At 38.6% G+C, this 15,852-nt stretch overlaps 1 protein-coding gene across 22 annotated transcripts in view; it reads left to right on the top strand.

Annotated features, from left to right (window-relative positions):
- ERC1 (ELKS/RAB6-interacting/CAST family member 1) overlaps positions 1–15,852 on the top strand; it is a 516,922-nt gene that overhangs the window by 105,365 nt on the left and 395,705 nt on the right. For all 22 annotated transcript variants that reach the window (XR_011439909.1, XR_011439905.1, XR_011439904.1 and 19 more), the window contains 2 exons: positions 36–452; positions 11,363–11,437. Coding sequence is in view for 15 of the 22 variants with exons in the window: in XM_070270826.1 (XP_070126927.1) it covers positions 36–452; positions 11,363–11,437 (492 nt within the window). In the remaining 7 variants the exon portion in view is untranslated. The remainder of the gene's footprint in view (positions 1–35; positions 453–11,362; positions 11,438–15,852) is intronic.

The following is a 15,852-nucleotide window of genomic DNA, read 5'->3' as shown; positions in this document are numbered from 1 at the left end:
CTGATTTGGAGTTTTCTTTTTTGTCTTTGTTCTAGCACATGCAGATGACAATCCAGGCTCTCCAGGATGAATTGCGAATCCAGAGGGACCTGAACCAGCTGTTTCAGCAAGATAGTAGCAGTAGGGCTGGTGAACCTTGTGTGGCAGAGCTGACGGAGGAGAACTTTCAGAGGCTGCATGCTGAGCATGAGCGCCAGGCCAAAGAGCTATTCCTTCTTCGAAAGACTCTGGAGGAAATGGAGCTACGTATTGAGACCCAGAAGCAAACCCTAAATGCTCGGGATGAATCCATCAAGAAGCTTCTGGAGATGTTGCAGAGCAAAGGACTTTCTGCTAAGGCTACCGAGGAAGACCATGAGAGAACAAGACGACTGGCAGAGGCGGAGATGCACGTCCACCACCTGGAAAGCCTTTTGGAGCAGAAGGAAAAAGAGAACAACATGTTGAGAGAGGTCAGTGACCACTTTTTCAGTTGTTATGACTTAGTGATTGTCGTTCTTTTCCCTGCTTAATCAGCATCTTGGCCTAGACAAATTTATATGCTCTACTGAACTAGTGGAAGGGAATTTCTTCTTTGATATTTGAGTGCTTCACTGATTTCTATTCTGATTGGCTCTCTTGTGTGAGATGATATTGACTAGTATATATACTGGCTTGATAACTTTCTTGGTCTTTTTTTTTTTCCCCTCCTGGTTTCTGCAGACTCATTTTCTTGCTAAAGGGGCACAAAATTTCCTTGGTTACTCATCTCTTGATTTCTTCTTACTGACACATGTAACAAAACCGAATCAAAGTAGCTAACTATTGCTCAATTTTTAAAATATTAGTAAGAGAAAGTAAGCAGTTACCTCAGTTGAGGTGTGCTTGTAAAGTTCTTGGCAGCAATAATGGATGTTTTCCCTGTGGTTTCCATGGAAACTGTTGCCTTGCTGTAAAAGGTATGTGATAAAAATCATTTGCTCTCATGGAGGCACAATGAGAAAGAATGATATAGAGACGCGCTGTCACTTATTTTTTAGAGAGGAAACTCAGACTTTAGCTGACAACTGTGACTATTGGTAATTTTTCACTTTTCTAAGTAATGCTTCATTTTAAGAAAACATAAATGAAGACTTCATCTTACATTGAATTAAAAAAATAAACAGCTGTAATTCTTTATATGTGGTCAGAGACTTCAGACAACTTTCACATTTGGATAGGGAAAAAAACAATCTCAGAACTGTGTTGGTGCCAGTCTGAGTAATTCCTTTTTAAATGAAATGTGAAGAAGGAGGTTAAACAAATGGAATGTTCCCAAAGCAGCAAAACAGCAACTTAAGAATACTTAAATTCGTAATTTGTTCCATAATTTCTCCTCTTGTAAAAAATCTGAACTATTTATTTACAGTGAGGACATTTTTATTTTTGAAGAGAAATCCAGTGTTTTTTAAAAACATGATTTTATTACACAGTAAATCCATTGTAGTTTATTTTAGTAAAATTAGAAAATAGATTAGCAAAAACTTAAAATCCAAGGTATCATTGTCTAGTGAAGATTGTTAATTTTTGTTATATATGTGTTTCCAGTGATTTTTATTATGTGTACATTCTTTCATTATTTCTATATTTGTTTCCCTTAAAAAGATATAATACTGTGTTGTCTAATATAACTTTCTGTGTTGAGGAAATATTCTGTGTTTGCTCTGTCCAATATGGTAGCCACTATCCATTAGCCACATGTGACTTTTGAGCAATTGAAATGTGCCTAGTGACTGAGGAACTGAATTTTAAATTTCATTTAAATATAACTAATTTAAAATTAAATTTAATTAAATTAACTAAATATCTACATGCAGCTAGTGGCTACTGTATTAGATAGTACAACTATGAATAATATAATGTTACCTACTTTTCTTAATAATTGTCTTGGCCATTAGACAAAGATAAATTTCTTTGTCAGTATATGTAGAGTTTTGTAATTTCAAATGAATTTATAATGTTCCATTGCATTTATTTGAATATCTCTTACTGTTGAAAATTTAGACTAGTGTTTTTCAGTATTATAAAACTGTCCTGCATTGAATATCCTTAATCGTATATTTCTGTATATTAATTTTTTTCTTTAGGATACAATCCTAGAAATGAATTTGCTCAGTTAGAGGGTGTGTACATTTTAGAAACTTAGAATAATTTTGTCTTCCAGAGTGATTGGACCAGTTTATCCTGCCAGTAGCATATATTGTATTCTTATGAATAATCTGCAGCTAAGGACGTGTTATGCTCTTCAAATTACCAGGCTGTACTGTTTTAGGGAATTTTCTATAAACTCTCTTATAGGCACATTTGGATTTCCTTCAGTTTACTTTAAAGACTTTATATTTTAATGAGATAACCCAGAGCCTAGCCATAGAACATTGTAAGAGAACCTGTTGTAATCTCAAACAGCATGCCACATGGAAACTATACCAGCAGCATGATGAGCTTTCATTCTTATGTTTTTACTGATTCTGTTCTGAATATTTCAACCTGTGCCCATTTATTTTTGAGTTTTGGAGTTAATAAATGGTGAATAGTTAAGGATTTTGAAAAGTCACAGTGTTATTCTGGCAGAGAACAGAAATATGGTGAGTTTGAAAAAATGGTAGAAAAAAATACGAATTTAAGAGTGATTTTCAAATAACAAGCTCTACGAATATCAAGTCCCATTTAGGTATATAAAGAGGAAAGAAATATAGGCTTTGTCAATATGCCAACGTACACTTCCAGTTGCCATTAGTAAGATAGCATCATCTTCTAGAAAACACAGTCATACGAATTAAAATTATTTAAAAGAAAGTGGCTTAAGAAAAAAAAAAAAAAGAGGCTGGTCCTGTGGCCGAGTAGTTAAGTTCGTGCACTCCGCTTCGGCGGCCCAGGGTTTTGCCGGTTCGGATCCTGGGCACAGACATGGCACTGCTGGTCAGGCCATGCTGAGGCGGCATCCCACATGCCACAGCTAGAAGGACCCACAACTAAAAATACAGCTGTGTACTGGGGGGCTTTGGGGAGAAAAAGGAAAAATAAAATCTTTAAAAAAAGAAAAGCGATGGGAATGATTGCTTCAGTAGCATATGTTTGGATTGCTTGTTTTCCTTTCTGTTTCTTCTTCTTACCTTCAAGAGTTAGCTCAAATTTCAGTTCTTCTGTGAAGACTTCCTTGCGCAGTTCTATACGTATATGTAGGTGAACCAGTAATATTATAGTACACCAACATGGCTGTTTTCTTCATCGTTCACTTAATTTTTTGCATCGAGGATATATGCTTTTTTTTTTTAATTGAGGTTATGATAGTTTACAACATTGTAAAATTTCAGTTGTACGTTATTATTTGTCAGTCATCTTATAGGTGTGCCCCTTCATCCTTTGTGCTCACCCCATACCCCTTCCCCCTGGTAACCACTAATCTGTTCTCTTTGTCCATGTGTTTATTTTCCACATAGGAGTGTAATCATACAGAGTTTGTCTTTCTCTATCTGGCTTATTTCACTTAACATAGTACCCTCGAGGTCCATCTGTGTTGTTGTAAATGGGACGATTTTGTAATTTTTTATGGCTGAGTAGTATTTCATTGTATATGTACACCACATCTTCTTTATCCAGTCATCAGTGGTGGGCACTTGGGTTGCTTCCACATCCTGGCTATTGTTAATAATGCTGCAGTGAACACAGGGGTGCATAAATTTCTTTGAATTGCTGATTTCAAGTTCTTTGGATAGATACCCAGTAGTGGGATAACTGGGTCATAGGGTATTTCTATTTTTAATTTTTTTTTTTTTAAAGATTTTCTTTTTCCTTTTTCTCCCCAAAGCCCCCCAGTACACAGTTGTATATTCTTCGTTGTGGGTCCTTCCAGTTGTGGCATGCGGGACGCTGCCTCAGCGTGGCCTGATGAGCAGTGCCATGTCCGCGCCCAGGATCCGAACCAACGAAACACTGGGCCGCCTGCAGCGGAGCGCGCGAACTCAACCACTCGGCCACGGGGCCAGCCCCCTCTATTTTTAATTTTTTGAGGAGTCTCCATACTGTTTTCCATAGTGGCTGCACTAGTTTGCACTCCCACCAGCAGTGTATGAGGGTTCCCTTTTCTCCACATCCTCTCCCACATTTGTTACTTTTTTTCTTGGCAATTATAGCCATTCTAATGGGTGTAAGGTGATATCTTAGTGTAGTTTTGATATGCATTTCCCTGATGATCAGTGATGATGAGCATGTTTTCATGTACCTCTTGGCCAAGGGATATATGCTTTTTTATCTTTATATTGGCAGTATCTAACAAATATATAGTGGCTACTCAAGAATTGTTAGTTGAATAAGTTGAAATGTAGGTAAAGAAATTTAAACCTGTAGCTTACAGAAAGAAGGATAGCCTTTCCAGTTCTTTTTTTTCCAATGTGACCACTGGATACTAAAACCTGATAAGATTAGAAAACAAACTGAACCCCCAAACCAGTTTTGCTTATAAGTTTAGATAGAGAAATTATAAATAAAATATTAGCAGATAGAATCAGCATTATGATAAAAGGATAATACTCTGATCAAAAGGAGTTTATTCCATGAATACCAGAATGGCTCAATATATCATACACAATTATAATTTTTAATAGATAAAAGAAAAAGAGAACCTTGTGGTATTTGATAGCTGTCTCAAAGACATTAGATAAAATGTTACAGACATTTCGATTGAAAACTAACCCAAGTGAACTAAAAATAAGAATTGAATGATACTTTCATAGCATGATTTAGTTAAATAATAACACAATGTATATTATAAACATATTTCAAACTAATAGCCAGCATCATGCTTACTGTGACATACTAGACACACCCATTGAAGTTATGAAGAGGTCAAAGATGGTTGTGGTCATCAGTGTTTAGCATTGTTCTGGAAGAGTTAGGCAGTGCAATTAGGTGAGAAAATGGAGCAAATAATACCAGTAAAGGTAGTAGAAAGGACAGGGCTAATTTTTCTTTACAGTGTAGATGGGAACATTAATATAAAGATGTCACTTTCCCCAAATCTATAAATTTAGTGTAATCCCAATGGGAATATTCTTGAAGCATGCCCAAGTAATGTTGGAGTTTATTTGCAAGAACAGTGCAGAAGCGCTTGCTGAGGCAGGTCATGGTATGTGTGCTTTAAACCCAGTGATATTAAAATGCGTGCTTCTGGCCCAACAACATAGAGCTACATCAGTGGAACAGAATAGAATCCAGAAATAATAGAGTTTTAAGTATATGATGAATGTTTTGGAATAATGGCCATCCATTTGGAAAACACTTATGTAGTTACATCAAATTAAATTCCAGTTGAAGTAAAGAACTACTTTTTAAAAGATAAAAACACTAGAAGAAAAGGTAAGTAAAAAGCTTTTAATATAATCTTGAGATAGAAGAGATCTTTCATTATCATAGCAAGAACCTTAAAGAATTAAATTAATGTATGTTAGAAAATATAGTTAAAAGTTAAGATGATAATTTGGAGTAAAGCTTTGTAACATGTGGTTAGACTAATACATAAAGATTGTTTCCAAAACAGCAAGAACTAGAGGCCCTTGGTACCACCTTTCCTTTCTCACTTATTCAACAAATATCCACTGAGCCTCTAATATGTATTTGATCCTGGGATAGGCACTGGGCATACATTTTTCTTGTCAGAGCATACGGTCTGTGCCCTCCTGGAACTTAAAAATCTGATGGGAGACAGTAAGGACTGTGACTTTTACTGTGAGTGAAGTGTGAGGAGTTTTTGGGGGTTTCAAGCATGTTTTTGACTTTGAATTTAAAAAGAACACGCAAGGGGCTGGCCCCGTGGCCGAGTGGTTAAGTTCGCGTGCTCTGCTTCAGCGGCCCAGGGTTTTGTCTGGTTCAGATCCTGGGCGTGGACGTGGCACTGCTCAACAGGCCATGCTGAGGCGGCATCCCACAGAGCTCAACTAGAAGGACTCACAACTAAAATAAACAACTATATACTGAGTCGGGGAGGGGAGATTTGGGGGGAAAAAGCAGGAAAAAGAAAAGATTGGCAACAGTTGTTAGCTCAGGTGACAATCTTTGGGGGGGGGGGAAGAACACTAGCTGCTTTCTTGTAAATAGGGAGATTGACTTTGGTAGACTGTCGCTGTAATCCAGACAAGAGACAGTGGTGGCTCAGATCAGCGTGGCAGTGGAGGTAGTAAGACACTGTCAGTTTCTGGAGACATTTTGAAAATGGGAACAATAGAATTTCCTGATGGCTTGGATGTAGACGTAAGAAAAAAGACTCACCTTTTTGGCCCAAACAACTGTGTGGACCCATGCCATTAATCATGATGGGATAGGTGAAGCAAATTGAGGGGAAGATTAGGAGTTCAACTTTGGACATATTAACAGTGTGATATCAGATATACACAGGGACATGCTATGAAGGCAGTGTGTGGATTTCAGCAAGAGGTAAAATTTTGGAGTTATCATTATATGGATGGTATTGAAGGTTATGAGACTGGATGAGAACACTAAGGGAATGAGTGTAGGTGGAGAAAAGAAGACGACAAAGGACTGATGCCTTGGCCACTCCTAGGGAGTTGGGCAGAAAAGGAACCAGTTAGGTAGGAGGAAAAACTTAAGTGTCATGTCTTGGAAGCCAAAGGAAGATAGTTTAATAAAGAAGAGGGATTGAGCAACTATGTCAAATGCTGCTCATAGATCAAGTAAGATGAGGACTAAGAATGAATCATGGGTTTTAGCAACATGGACGTCATTGGTGACCCTGATGCATTGTTTAGGTGATTGTTTGATTAAAATCCATTTTTCCTGGTAGACTAAAAATTCCATGATAAAAGGGACCAAATTTGTTATTTCTCACCATTATATCTCTAAAACTTAGCATAGTTCCTGGCATAAGTAAATGAGTAAATGCTAGGTCCCAGAATCTCTGGAGGGCTGGAGAACTGGGTTCAGAAGTTATGTAGCCAAAACAGTGGCCCCAGTCAGTCATGCTCCTTTACTGATTTGGTGAAAGGTGCTGCTGTTGGTGCAGGTGCAACAGCTCCTTCTACTGACAGCACTGACACTGCTCACTCACGCCAGAGCCTCTGCCATTCCCGAGTCTGGAAGCTTGAGGTAGCTGCTGCCTCTGCCACTTAGTTCCAGAATTATCTCTCAATGTTCACGTCCCTGCTTCTTCATGTTATGAGATTTTAATTCAAAGTAAGTGGTGTATGTGTCTGATCGAAGTGTTTAGGTCATGTGTCTGGGCTTTAACTGCAAGAAAGGATAGGAAAACAAGTGTGTGACATTTTTAGCTTTTATTGTGGGAGGTAGACTCTGTCTTAAAATACGGAGTCCCCAGACATAGAAGAGAGATCAGATATGACAAGAAAGGGTGATAGAGATCCACTGTAGGGCTAGAGAAATAGATTTTGCAGGTTATCCATGGCAAGGTAGTAGTTGAATCTGTGGGATTGGAGAAGGGCTGCCTTGGATAGTTGTGTGCAGGTTGTTCACCAGACAAGAGTTTCCTGCTGGTGCAGCAAGTTGGGCCTAAAACTTGACCCACGCTTCATGGTGAGGTTGCATCTACCCCAGAAAGGTTACTTTTTCCTAATTCAAATTAAATTACTCTGTGGGCTAGTGAAGGCCCTTGATTGGAGCTATAGAATTGAGAAGAGTTCTAAAGCAGGAATTTAGAAAATGTTTGTCTGTGGGTAAGATAAGGGAAAGGGCAGAGAATAAGCACTAAGAGCTAAGATAATCCTTTTTTTTTTTTTTTTTTTGAGGAAGACTACCCCCGAGCCAACTACTGCCAATCCTCCTCCTTTTGCTGAGGAAGACTGGCCCTGAGCCAACATCCATGCCCATCCTTCTCCACCCCATATGTGGGATGCCTACCACAGCATGGCTTTTGCCAAGCAGTGCCATGTCTGCACCTGGGATCCTAACTGGCGAACCCTGGGCTGCCGAGAAGCAGAACGTGTGTACCTAACTGCTGCACCACCAGGCCAGCCCTGGCACAATTCTTTAATGGAAGCCAGTTGAAAAATTGAAAGATGTTCCTCCCTTAACTCTCTTTATGGTTAAAAAAAAGGTCAGGGGTTGGCCCGGTGGCCTAGTGGTTAAGTTTTCATGCTCTGCTTCAGCAGCCTGGGGTTCACAGGTTCAGATCCCGGGCGCGAACCTAGCACCACTCATCAAGCCATGCTGTGGCGACATCCCACATAAAATAGAGGAAGATTACCACAGATGTTAGCTCAGTGACAATCTTCCTCAAGCAAAAAGAGGAAGATTGGCAACAGATGTTAGCTCAGGGCCAATCTTCCCCACCAAACAACAACAACAAAGTCAGCTACTAGATGGAGTTCAGACAGGATGTGAACTGACAACAGCTGTTAGATTTAGAAACAGGGAGGTCCTTTATTTGATAGTGTAGAGAGAGTTGTCCAGTAGAGAGGTGAAGATGGAAACTAGCTGATAATTTATTCATTTATACACTCATTTCTTCATCTGATGAAAGAATGCATGTGGAGGAGAAATAATTTTTTTTTGGTGAGGAAGATTGGTCCTGAGCCAATCCTCCTCTTTTTGCTTTAGGAAGATTGTTGCTGAGCTAACATCTGTGCCAGTCTTCCTCTATTTTGTATGTGGGACGCCACCACAACATGGCCTGATGAGTGATGCATATGCCTGTGTCAAGGATCTGAACCTGTGAACCCTGGGCTGCCGAAACAGTGTGCAAACTTAACTACCACGCAACTGAGCTGGCTCCGAGAAATAATTTTTAATGATATTCACATGTCAGACAGTGTCTGAGGAATACAAAAGACAGTTTTGCCCTTAAAGAGTTCACAGTCTGGTATGTTAGAGACGAAAATTATTCCAAATACAATGTTGTAAGTGGTAAAGGAGGGCTATGTAGCATCCTGTATGAGAAATAAGAGGAGCTGCACATAATTCAGCACAGGAGTAGGAAGAGTTAAAAGATGCCCTCTTTAGTTAATTCTTGAAAGTTTGGTAGCCGTTCTTTTTTCATTCATTCAGCATTCATTCTTTATTAAGCACTTACCAGTATTGCAGCTACAGTTCTAGGCACTTTGGATTCAGCAGCGAATGAAAAAAAGACTTTGTGGAGTATGCATTCTTATAGAGGGAAATAGAAAATAAATGACACACATAACAAGTATAATATGTTAGAGGATGAGTGCTGTAGGAAAAAGGAGAAGTAAAGTAAGGACAAAAAAATGGGAAAGGACACATGGCTTCTTTTTGGTCAGTTTTAAGTTTTAAAATAGGGTAGGTTACACTGAGAACATTAAAGATTAATTTTTTGTGAAAAATTTCAAACCTGCACAAAAGTAGTCAGAATAGTATGATGAATCTTCATGTATCACTCAGAGCAGTTAGCAAAATTTTGCCACATTTTACTTCATGTGTATTTTTTGTCTTTTTTTCTTCACAGAAGATTTTAAAGCAAATTCCTGATACAATGTAATTTACCTCTACAGACTTCAGTATGTGTCCCTAAAACATATGGATGTTTTCTTGCATAACTGCAATGTGGTTATCACGACCAATAACCCTAATAATACAGAAGAGACATTAGGGCCCAGACTTGAAGGAGATGAAGTCTTCTCCCCCACGAGCTGAGGAAAGAGAGCGTAGGCAACAAGAACATCGGATGTGAAGGTCCTGAGGAACTGGAGAATGCCTAGCATATTTGAGGAAGAACAAGGAATCCTCTGTGGCTGAAGCATAGTGATCGAGGGAGGAGAGTGCTAAGAGATGAGGTCTTGTAGGCTATGGAAGTGACTTTTGCTCTGGTTTGAATCAGATGGGGAGCCATGACAGGGTTTTGAGCAGAGGATCAAATTTATGTTTAAAAGGGTCATTCTGAGTGCTCTGTTGAGAATAGACTATAGAAGAGCAAGATAAAAAGAGTGGAGAGACTAATTAGGAGGTTGTTGGATTAAAAGAATATTTTCATTAGTGGCTCATTCAAGGCGGTAGCAAAGGAGATGGCAATAAGTGCTTGGATTTTTGATATGTTTTGAAGGTAGAGTTAACTGAATTCCCTGATTGGCTGTGGCTTGAAAGAGAAAGGAAGGCATTATAGAAAGAAGACTCAGAATCTTGACCTCAATAACTGGGAGGGTGGAGCAGGTTTTGGGGCACCATCAAGAGTTTAGTCTTGGGCATGTAGAGTTTGAGGTGTTTGTTAAACATACAAGTGGGATACCTAGTTGCATATTTAAGGCTGGAGTTATGGAACGAGGTAGCAGAAAGGGTGGTGTGTATTAATAATGATTTGCACCCTAGTATCAGCAGCCAGATGAGGAGTGTGGATGTTCAGAAATTACTGGTGTTGAAACTGTTGACCGTTTATGATTTAGAACTTTTGTCAGTTCATTAGGACTGCTCTTTCAGGAAGAAATAACTCAGTGAAGTTTGCAGTTCTATTTTCTGTTTCTCTCAAACCATTCTTCCTGATCAGGCAAGAATGAGTAAATTAGGTGAAAGGTATAATTAAAGTATTATGCATTCCTTTTATTATGGCGAAGCACTGTTCAGATGGAAGTATTCATTGGTGTCTTCTCTAGGGTCACTAGAGGCTGTCCCAGGTACCTCAGAAGTACTGACTAACTCAGAGACATTTGCAAGTCTGACAAGAAGATAGCCTGAGGTGGTCTGGTAACTGCAGCGTGATCTTTGAAAACCCTAATTGTAATATTATTACCATCGCCTCCTTCCTTCTTAATCATGAACTCACTAAAATTGGGAGTAAAAAAATAGCCATGTTTTCTGACATTTTCTAAACATAAACTACTTAGGAAACTTGTTCAACCGTCTTACCTTCTTTTTCTTTCTGCTCGTAGCCCCACTGGAGAGAGATTTTGCTCCTAGCTAGCTACGTGGTTGTTTCTTGAGGTGGATGCTATGGAAAGGATGTTGTCAACACAAATGCTTTCAGTCACTTTGGGTAATACAGACTGATTGCAACTCCTTTTATTTGTCCTTTTAAAAAGGGAATCCTTCTAATCCCCTTTTTGGATTGTTTGGAGTTCTGATTATATGTCTTGGAGTCGTGTGGAAGATTGACTCACCAACAGTTTCACCTGCTGTAGCAGCTGGGGTCTGTGTGACTAATTTTAAATAACTAGGTGTTCAGAGATGGGGATGCTCCTGTGCCTCCTTAGCCTGAATGCAGTCTGCAGGTTCTCTGATCCACAGGAAAGGGTTGCGGTGTTTACAGGGCTGAGGTAGTCATCTTGCACACATCTACTCCCTCTTCCCTCCCCTCCCCTCCCTTTAAAAAAAAAAAAAGAAGAGAGTGAAAAGGAGGACATTTACTCTCTTTTTTGCTTCTCTTATATAGGAGATGCATCGGAGATTTGAGAATGCCCCTGATTCTGCCAAAACAAAAGCTCTGCAAACTGTTATTGAAATGAAGGTGAGTGGGAATCTAATAAAGACTCTTAGGAGTCAGTTTACACTTTTAAGTGATTGATCACACACTTTCGTGTGTGAGTTTTAGGAAGTGGTATGTAATAATATTTCATTCATTTTGTAGATTGAGAAGACGTAGTAAGACTTAATGAAAATGACACCTCAAAAGAACTTCAGTTTCATTTCCTTTTAGTTGTAGACCATAACTCAAATTGGACCAAAAAGGATTGTCCAGAATTTCTTTAAAGCAGCTGTTCTTAAAACTTTTGATCTCAGAACCTCTTTATTCTCTTAAAATGATAGGCTCATTTCATTCATTTTTAAGAAAATGACTGCCAAATATCAAGTCTCAGTAACCACAGTTTGTCTGTCAGTTGTTCTTTCAAGTAAAGGTCATGTTCCATGAAAAAGTACCTAATTCAGGTTGCAGCTCAGAGAAGCACACAAACGCTATTCCTAGGGCAGCCGTCATACTTCAGTAGGCAGCAGGAGTGCCCAGCTCCTTTCCATTCCATTGCACAGAACAGTGAAAAGATGCATACTCAAGGGTTGAGATTGATAAAAAGTAATAAAGTAACCAAGGACATTCTTAAGTGAAGCAGTCTTTTAAAACTTTTCTTTTTTTTCCTGCAAGTGCCTGACATTGAAGAATACAGTGACTGCTTGTACAGTTTGGTGCCAGTGCGTGTTGTCCTAAGGCACTAGCAGTTTTGCTCACCGTTGCTTTTATATCTTTAGTGCAAATGTTACAGTGGAGGAGTCAAGTAAAGTCATAGTATTATTATGAAAATAGTGTTGACTCTGCAGACTTCTTGAAAGGGTTTTTAGGAAGGGACACCCAGAGTTCCATGGACCATACTTTGAAAACCTCTGCTTTCAGTTAATGGACAGTTAGAAATCTTTAGGCTGTATGGTATGGTGATGGGTGGTTAAGGTTCTGCCTTCTGACTTCAATTTCCTGGATTTGAAATCTGGCTTTACTTAACTATATGATACAGAGCAAGTTATCTAACCTCTGTATGCCTCAATTTCTTTATCAAAAAATGGTGATAATAATAGTACCTATCCTGTGGGTTATTTTGAGGTTGAAATTAGTTAAAATAAATACAGCCACTTGGAACAGAACCTGGCGCATAGTAAACCTTCAGTCAATATTAGCTGCTGCTGCTATTATTATTTTTATTAACAACATATTCTTTCTTACAAAAGCTAAAAGACTCTTACAGATAAGGCCCTCTCTCCCCCTCTAACTTCTTCATATCCCCTAAAAAGTTTGACACTGTGCATTGTGGGCCTTCATTTAATATTTGTTGCTATGACAAGAATATTTAGTTTTTCTATATAAATAGTTTTATGTAAATAGATGCTTCTTATGTTCTCATAGCTAGTCTCTTAATTTGGATAATTTCCTCTTAAAACTTTGTTTATATCATGTCTTTATTCTCAATGGGGAAAGAATTTACCAAACAAATTCCAAATTAGTGGATTCTGGATTCTTTCTAGTTAGACAGTTAGTAGTCTTGAACATAATCTTGTAAAGAGCCTTTAGAAAGGTTTGGTTGCATGTTGCCATTTCCTACGAGTTTATTTGTACATAATCTCTGTTGAAACCCAAGAATAAAACACAGGAATGTACCTATGTTCACAAAATTATTTTACTTGCTTTTTGACAGAATTAGAAAGTGTAATGGTATTAATTGGCAGTGGGTCTATTTTAAGTTGTGTTAATCTTCAGCCATTCTGCTAAGAAGCAAGAGATACTGAGATTCTGGTGGCTCAGTGGAGTCAGGTAGATATTATGCTGAAATTACAACTGAAATAGTTAAGATGCTGAGAGTGTGGCATGAGCTTGAGAGAGTTATGAAGATCTGGAGTGGTCTTTGGGGGGAAATGGGAAAGGAAGGTGACTGATAGACAATAAAAGAGCACAGCAATCTTCAAGGTGATGTAATTTTCTTTTCTCTCTCCTCCTCTTCCTCCTCCTTTCCTTCTTCCTTTTCCTTCTCCTCCTCTTTCCCTTCCTTCTCCCACCTTCTTCTCTCCTTCCATCTTTTCCCTCTCCACCCTTCTTCCCCTCTGCTTCCTCCTACCTTCTCTAATTTTTTTTCTTTTTCCTTTAGCAGTGGAGGAGCAGGGAAGAATTACTGTACTGCTCTAGGGTTAGAGTTTTGCTGGGTAGATATAACAGAATTATTGGAATGCAAATGAATTGAGAGTGATGGTGAAAGAGTAGTTTGTGTGATAGGAAGGAAGAGAATTCAGAATGGACTGACAGTTTGGGAGAAAATGTAAAAGTCAGAGAAGTGGAGATCTCTATGAGGTTCAAGAAGAGCAGATAATGAGAGTGATGGTGTGACCGTCCTGGGAAGAGAGTCCTGGGTGGTAATAGGATCCAGACGGTAGTCCTGTAAACTGGATAGCTAAAATGGACTAGAGGAAGAGGTCACTGGAATTAAGGATATCAGGGAATTTGGACATTGAAATCCTGGGGTGATGGCAAGAGTGGCATTTGTGAGCCAGGTGGCAGACTTCTTAAAATGGGCACTAGTGATTGGGAAGTCCATAGATGGCAGCAGTGAGGAGGGTAAAATGAAAAGGAGCATGAGCTTTAAATAAAGGGGAATAGTATTGAGGAATCGGGGGGATGCCCACTTTTCCCCTGCTCCCTTGTGGTGCTGGGGGATTAGTGACCTTTACTGGAGAGAGTTCAGGGAAATTATATCCTTCGGGAAAGCCAGGTTTTACTTGGGGTAGGGAGACAACTTTTGAAAAGAGGGTTTTGGAAATTTAATAGGGAGCAGAGAATTTTAGTAGGTTCAGTGGGATTGGTTGATTAATGATGGTAGACCCAGGGCTGGAGAAGTACAGACTAATAAGATGAAAAGGGATTTATTTACATAGTTATTACATACTCTAGGAATAAGAAACCTCCTTGGAAGGACTGTCCTCAAATAAACCCAGCCTGAGTACTGATTGAGTTGGTGCTAGAACTAGTTGAGCATATTAGGCTTTCATTTTCTTGCCTGATTTCAGAGAGTAGCCTTGCAGTTCTTTTGTTGGGTAGTCGGTGCTTGCCTCATGGCCTTCAGAGCTGCAGTTATGGTCCCTTTCTGGGTAGAAGCTTTTTGTGGTGCATGATTTGATCAAGGGTTACATCTATATGTCTTGGGGTTAGGAGAGAAGATGGATAAGGTTTCTTGGCAGGAACCTTGCAGGGGCTTTTGTAGAGGTGGAGGTTGTCTATGTGAGGTGCAGAGGTGGAGTTCTTAGCTGGAGGATGTTTTGTGTGGAGCACCAGTGTTACTAGAAATACACTCTCTCTCTCCTTTGGCCATCTTTGATTACCACCCAGGCTGACGTCAGAGCCTTCTTTCATTCACGGTTAGTCACATCCATGTGCCTAGTCACCTTCTTTCATTCACGGTTAGTCACATGCATGTGCCTAGTGTTTTAGTCACTCTTGAGGCACTACATCCTGATATTTCCAGGAAGACTTATAGTAATCTTAAAAGTGAATTTTAGGTAGTACAATAGTGAATCAGATAGTGCAGTTGAAGTAGTTTGTTTATTCTTTATGAGCTGGAAGATTGCCTGAGCCCCATTAATTTTAAACAAGTAAATCAAAATCTTGGTTTAGGTTTAGAGTGTGTCTGATTGTATTAATTCAATACATTTAATTTTGAACCAAATGTAAGTTATATTGAATAAATTTGTAAAAGAAAACTTTTGTTGTGATGTTTTTAAAGGTAATGCAATGCAAGACAGAGGAGTACATCCCTTTCCTCTCCCCTGAACCTAAAAATAACTAGTGGTAGTTGTCTCTTGATAAATCCTTTAACTTTTTTCTGTGTGCTCTAAAAATTATGATAGCAAGGAGTCAATCAAGAAATCCTTGAGGTAAAGTGCAAAAGGAAGTCAATCTCAAAATTACTTCCTGAAGGAGTGGTTTCTCTAACATTCCAGATAAAATAAAGCTCTTTACTTATGCTCTTTGAGATCTTTATTTCTTAGGTGAATAAGCATGTGCAACTATAGATATGAAAATATCCATTCTCTGTAGAAGTTTTTCTGTAGTTGATGACATCTAAAGCAGTTTTTCTGTAATTGATGACATCTAAAACAGTCTGAGGATAAACTAGATACTGTAAAAAACAAAACCAAGAAATTGACTATAGAAGGATTTTCTACTGGGAGGTGATATTTGTGGTGGTGATTTACAAGGACAGTGACCTTTCTTTTTAAAATTATTATGAAATATTTTAAATGTATAGGGAAGTATAGAGAATAAGTAAGATTACTAATATGATAAATTGTAACTGTTAATATAATTATCTTTTTGTTTTTGTGCAATAGGATGTTATAAAATCTTTATTATTGTAAATATAGTTACACTTATTATTGTATAAATCTTTGAAGCCC

Source organism: Equus caballus, chromosome 6 (assembly GCF_041296265.1).
Source record: "Equus caballus isolate H_3958 breed thoroughbred chromosome 6, TB-T2T, whole genome shotgun sequence".
Taxonomy (NCBI): domain Eukaryota; kingdom Metazoa; phylum Chordata; class Mammalia; order Perissodactyla; family Equidae; genus Equus; species Equus caballus.
This window is presented reverse-complemented; position numbering and strand designations above follow the sequence as displayed.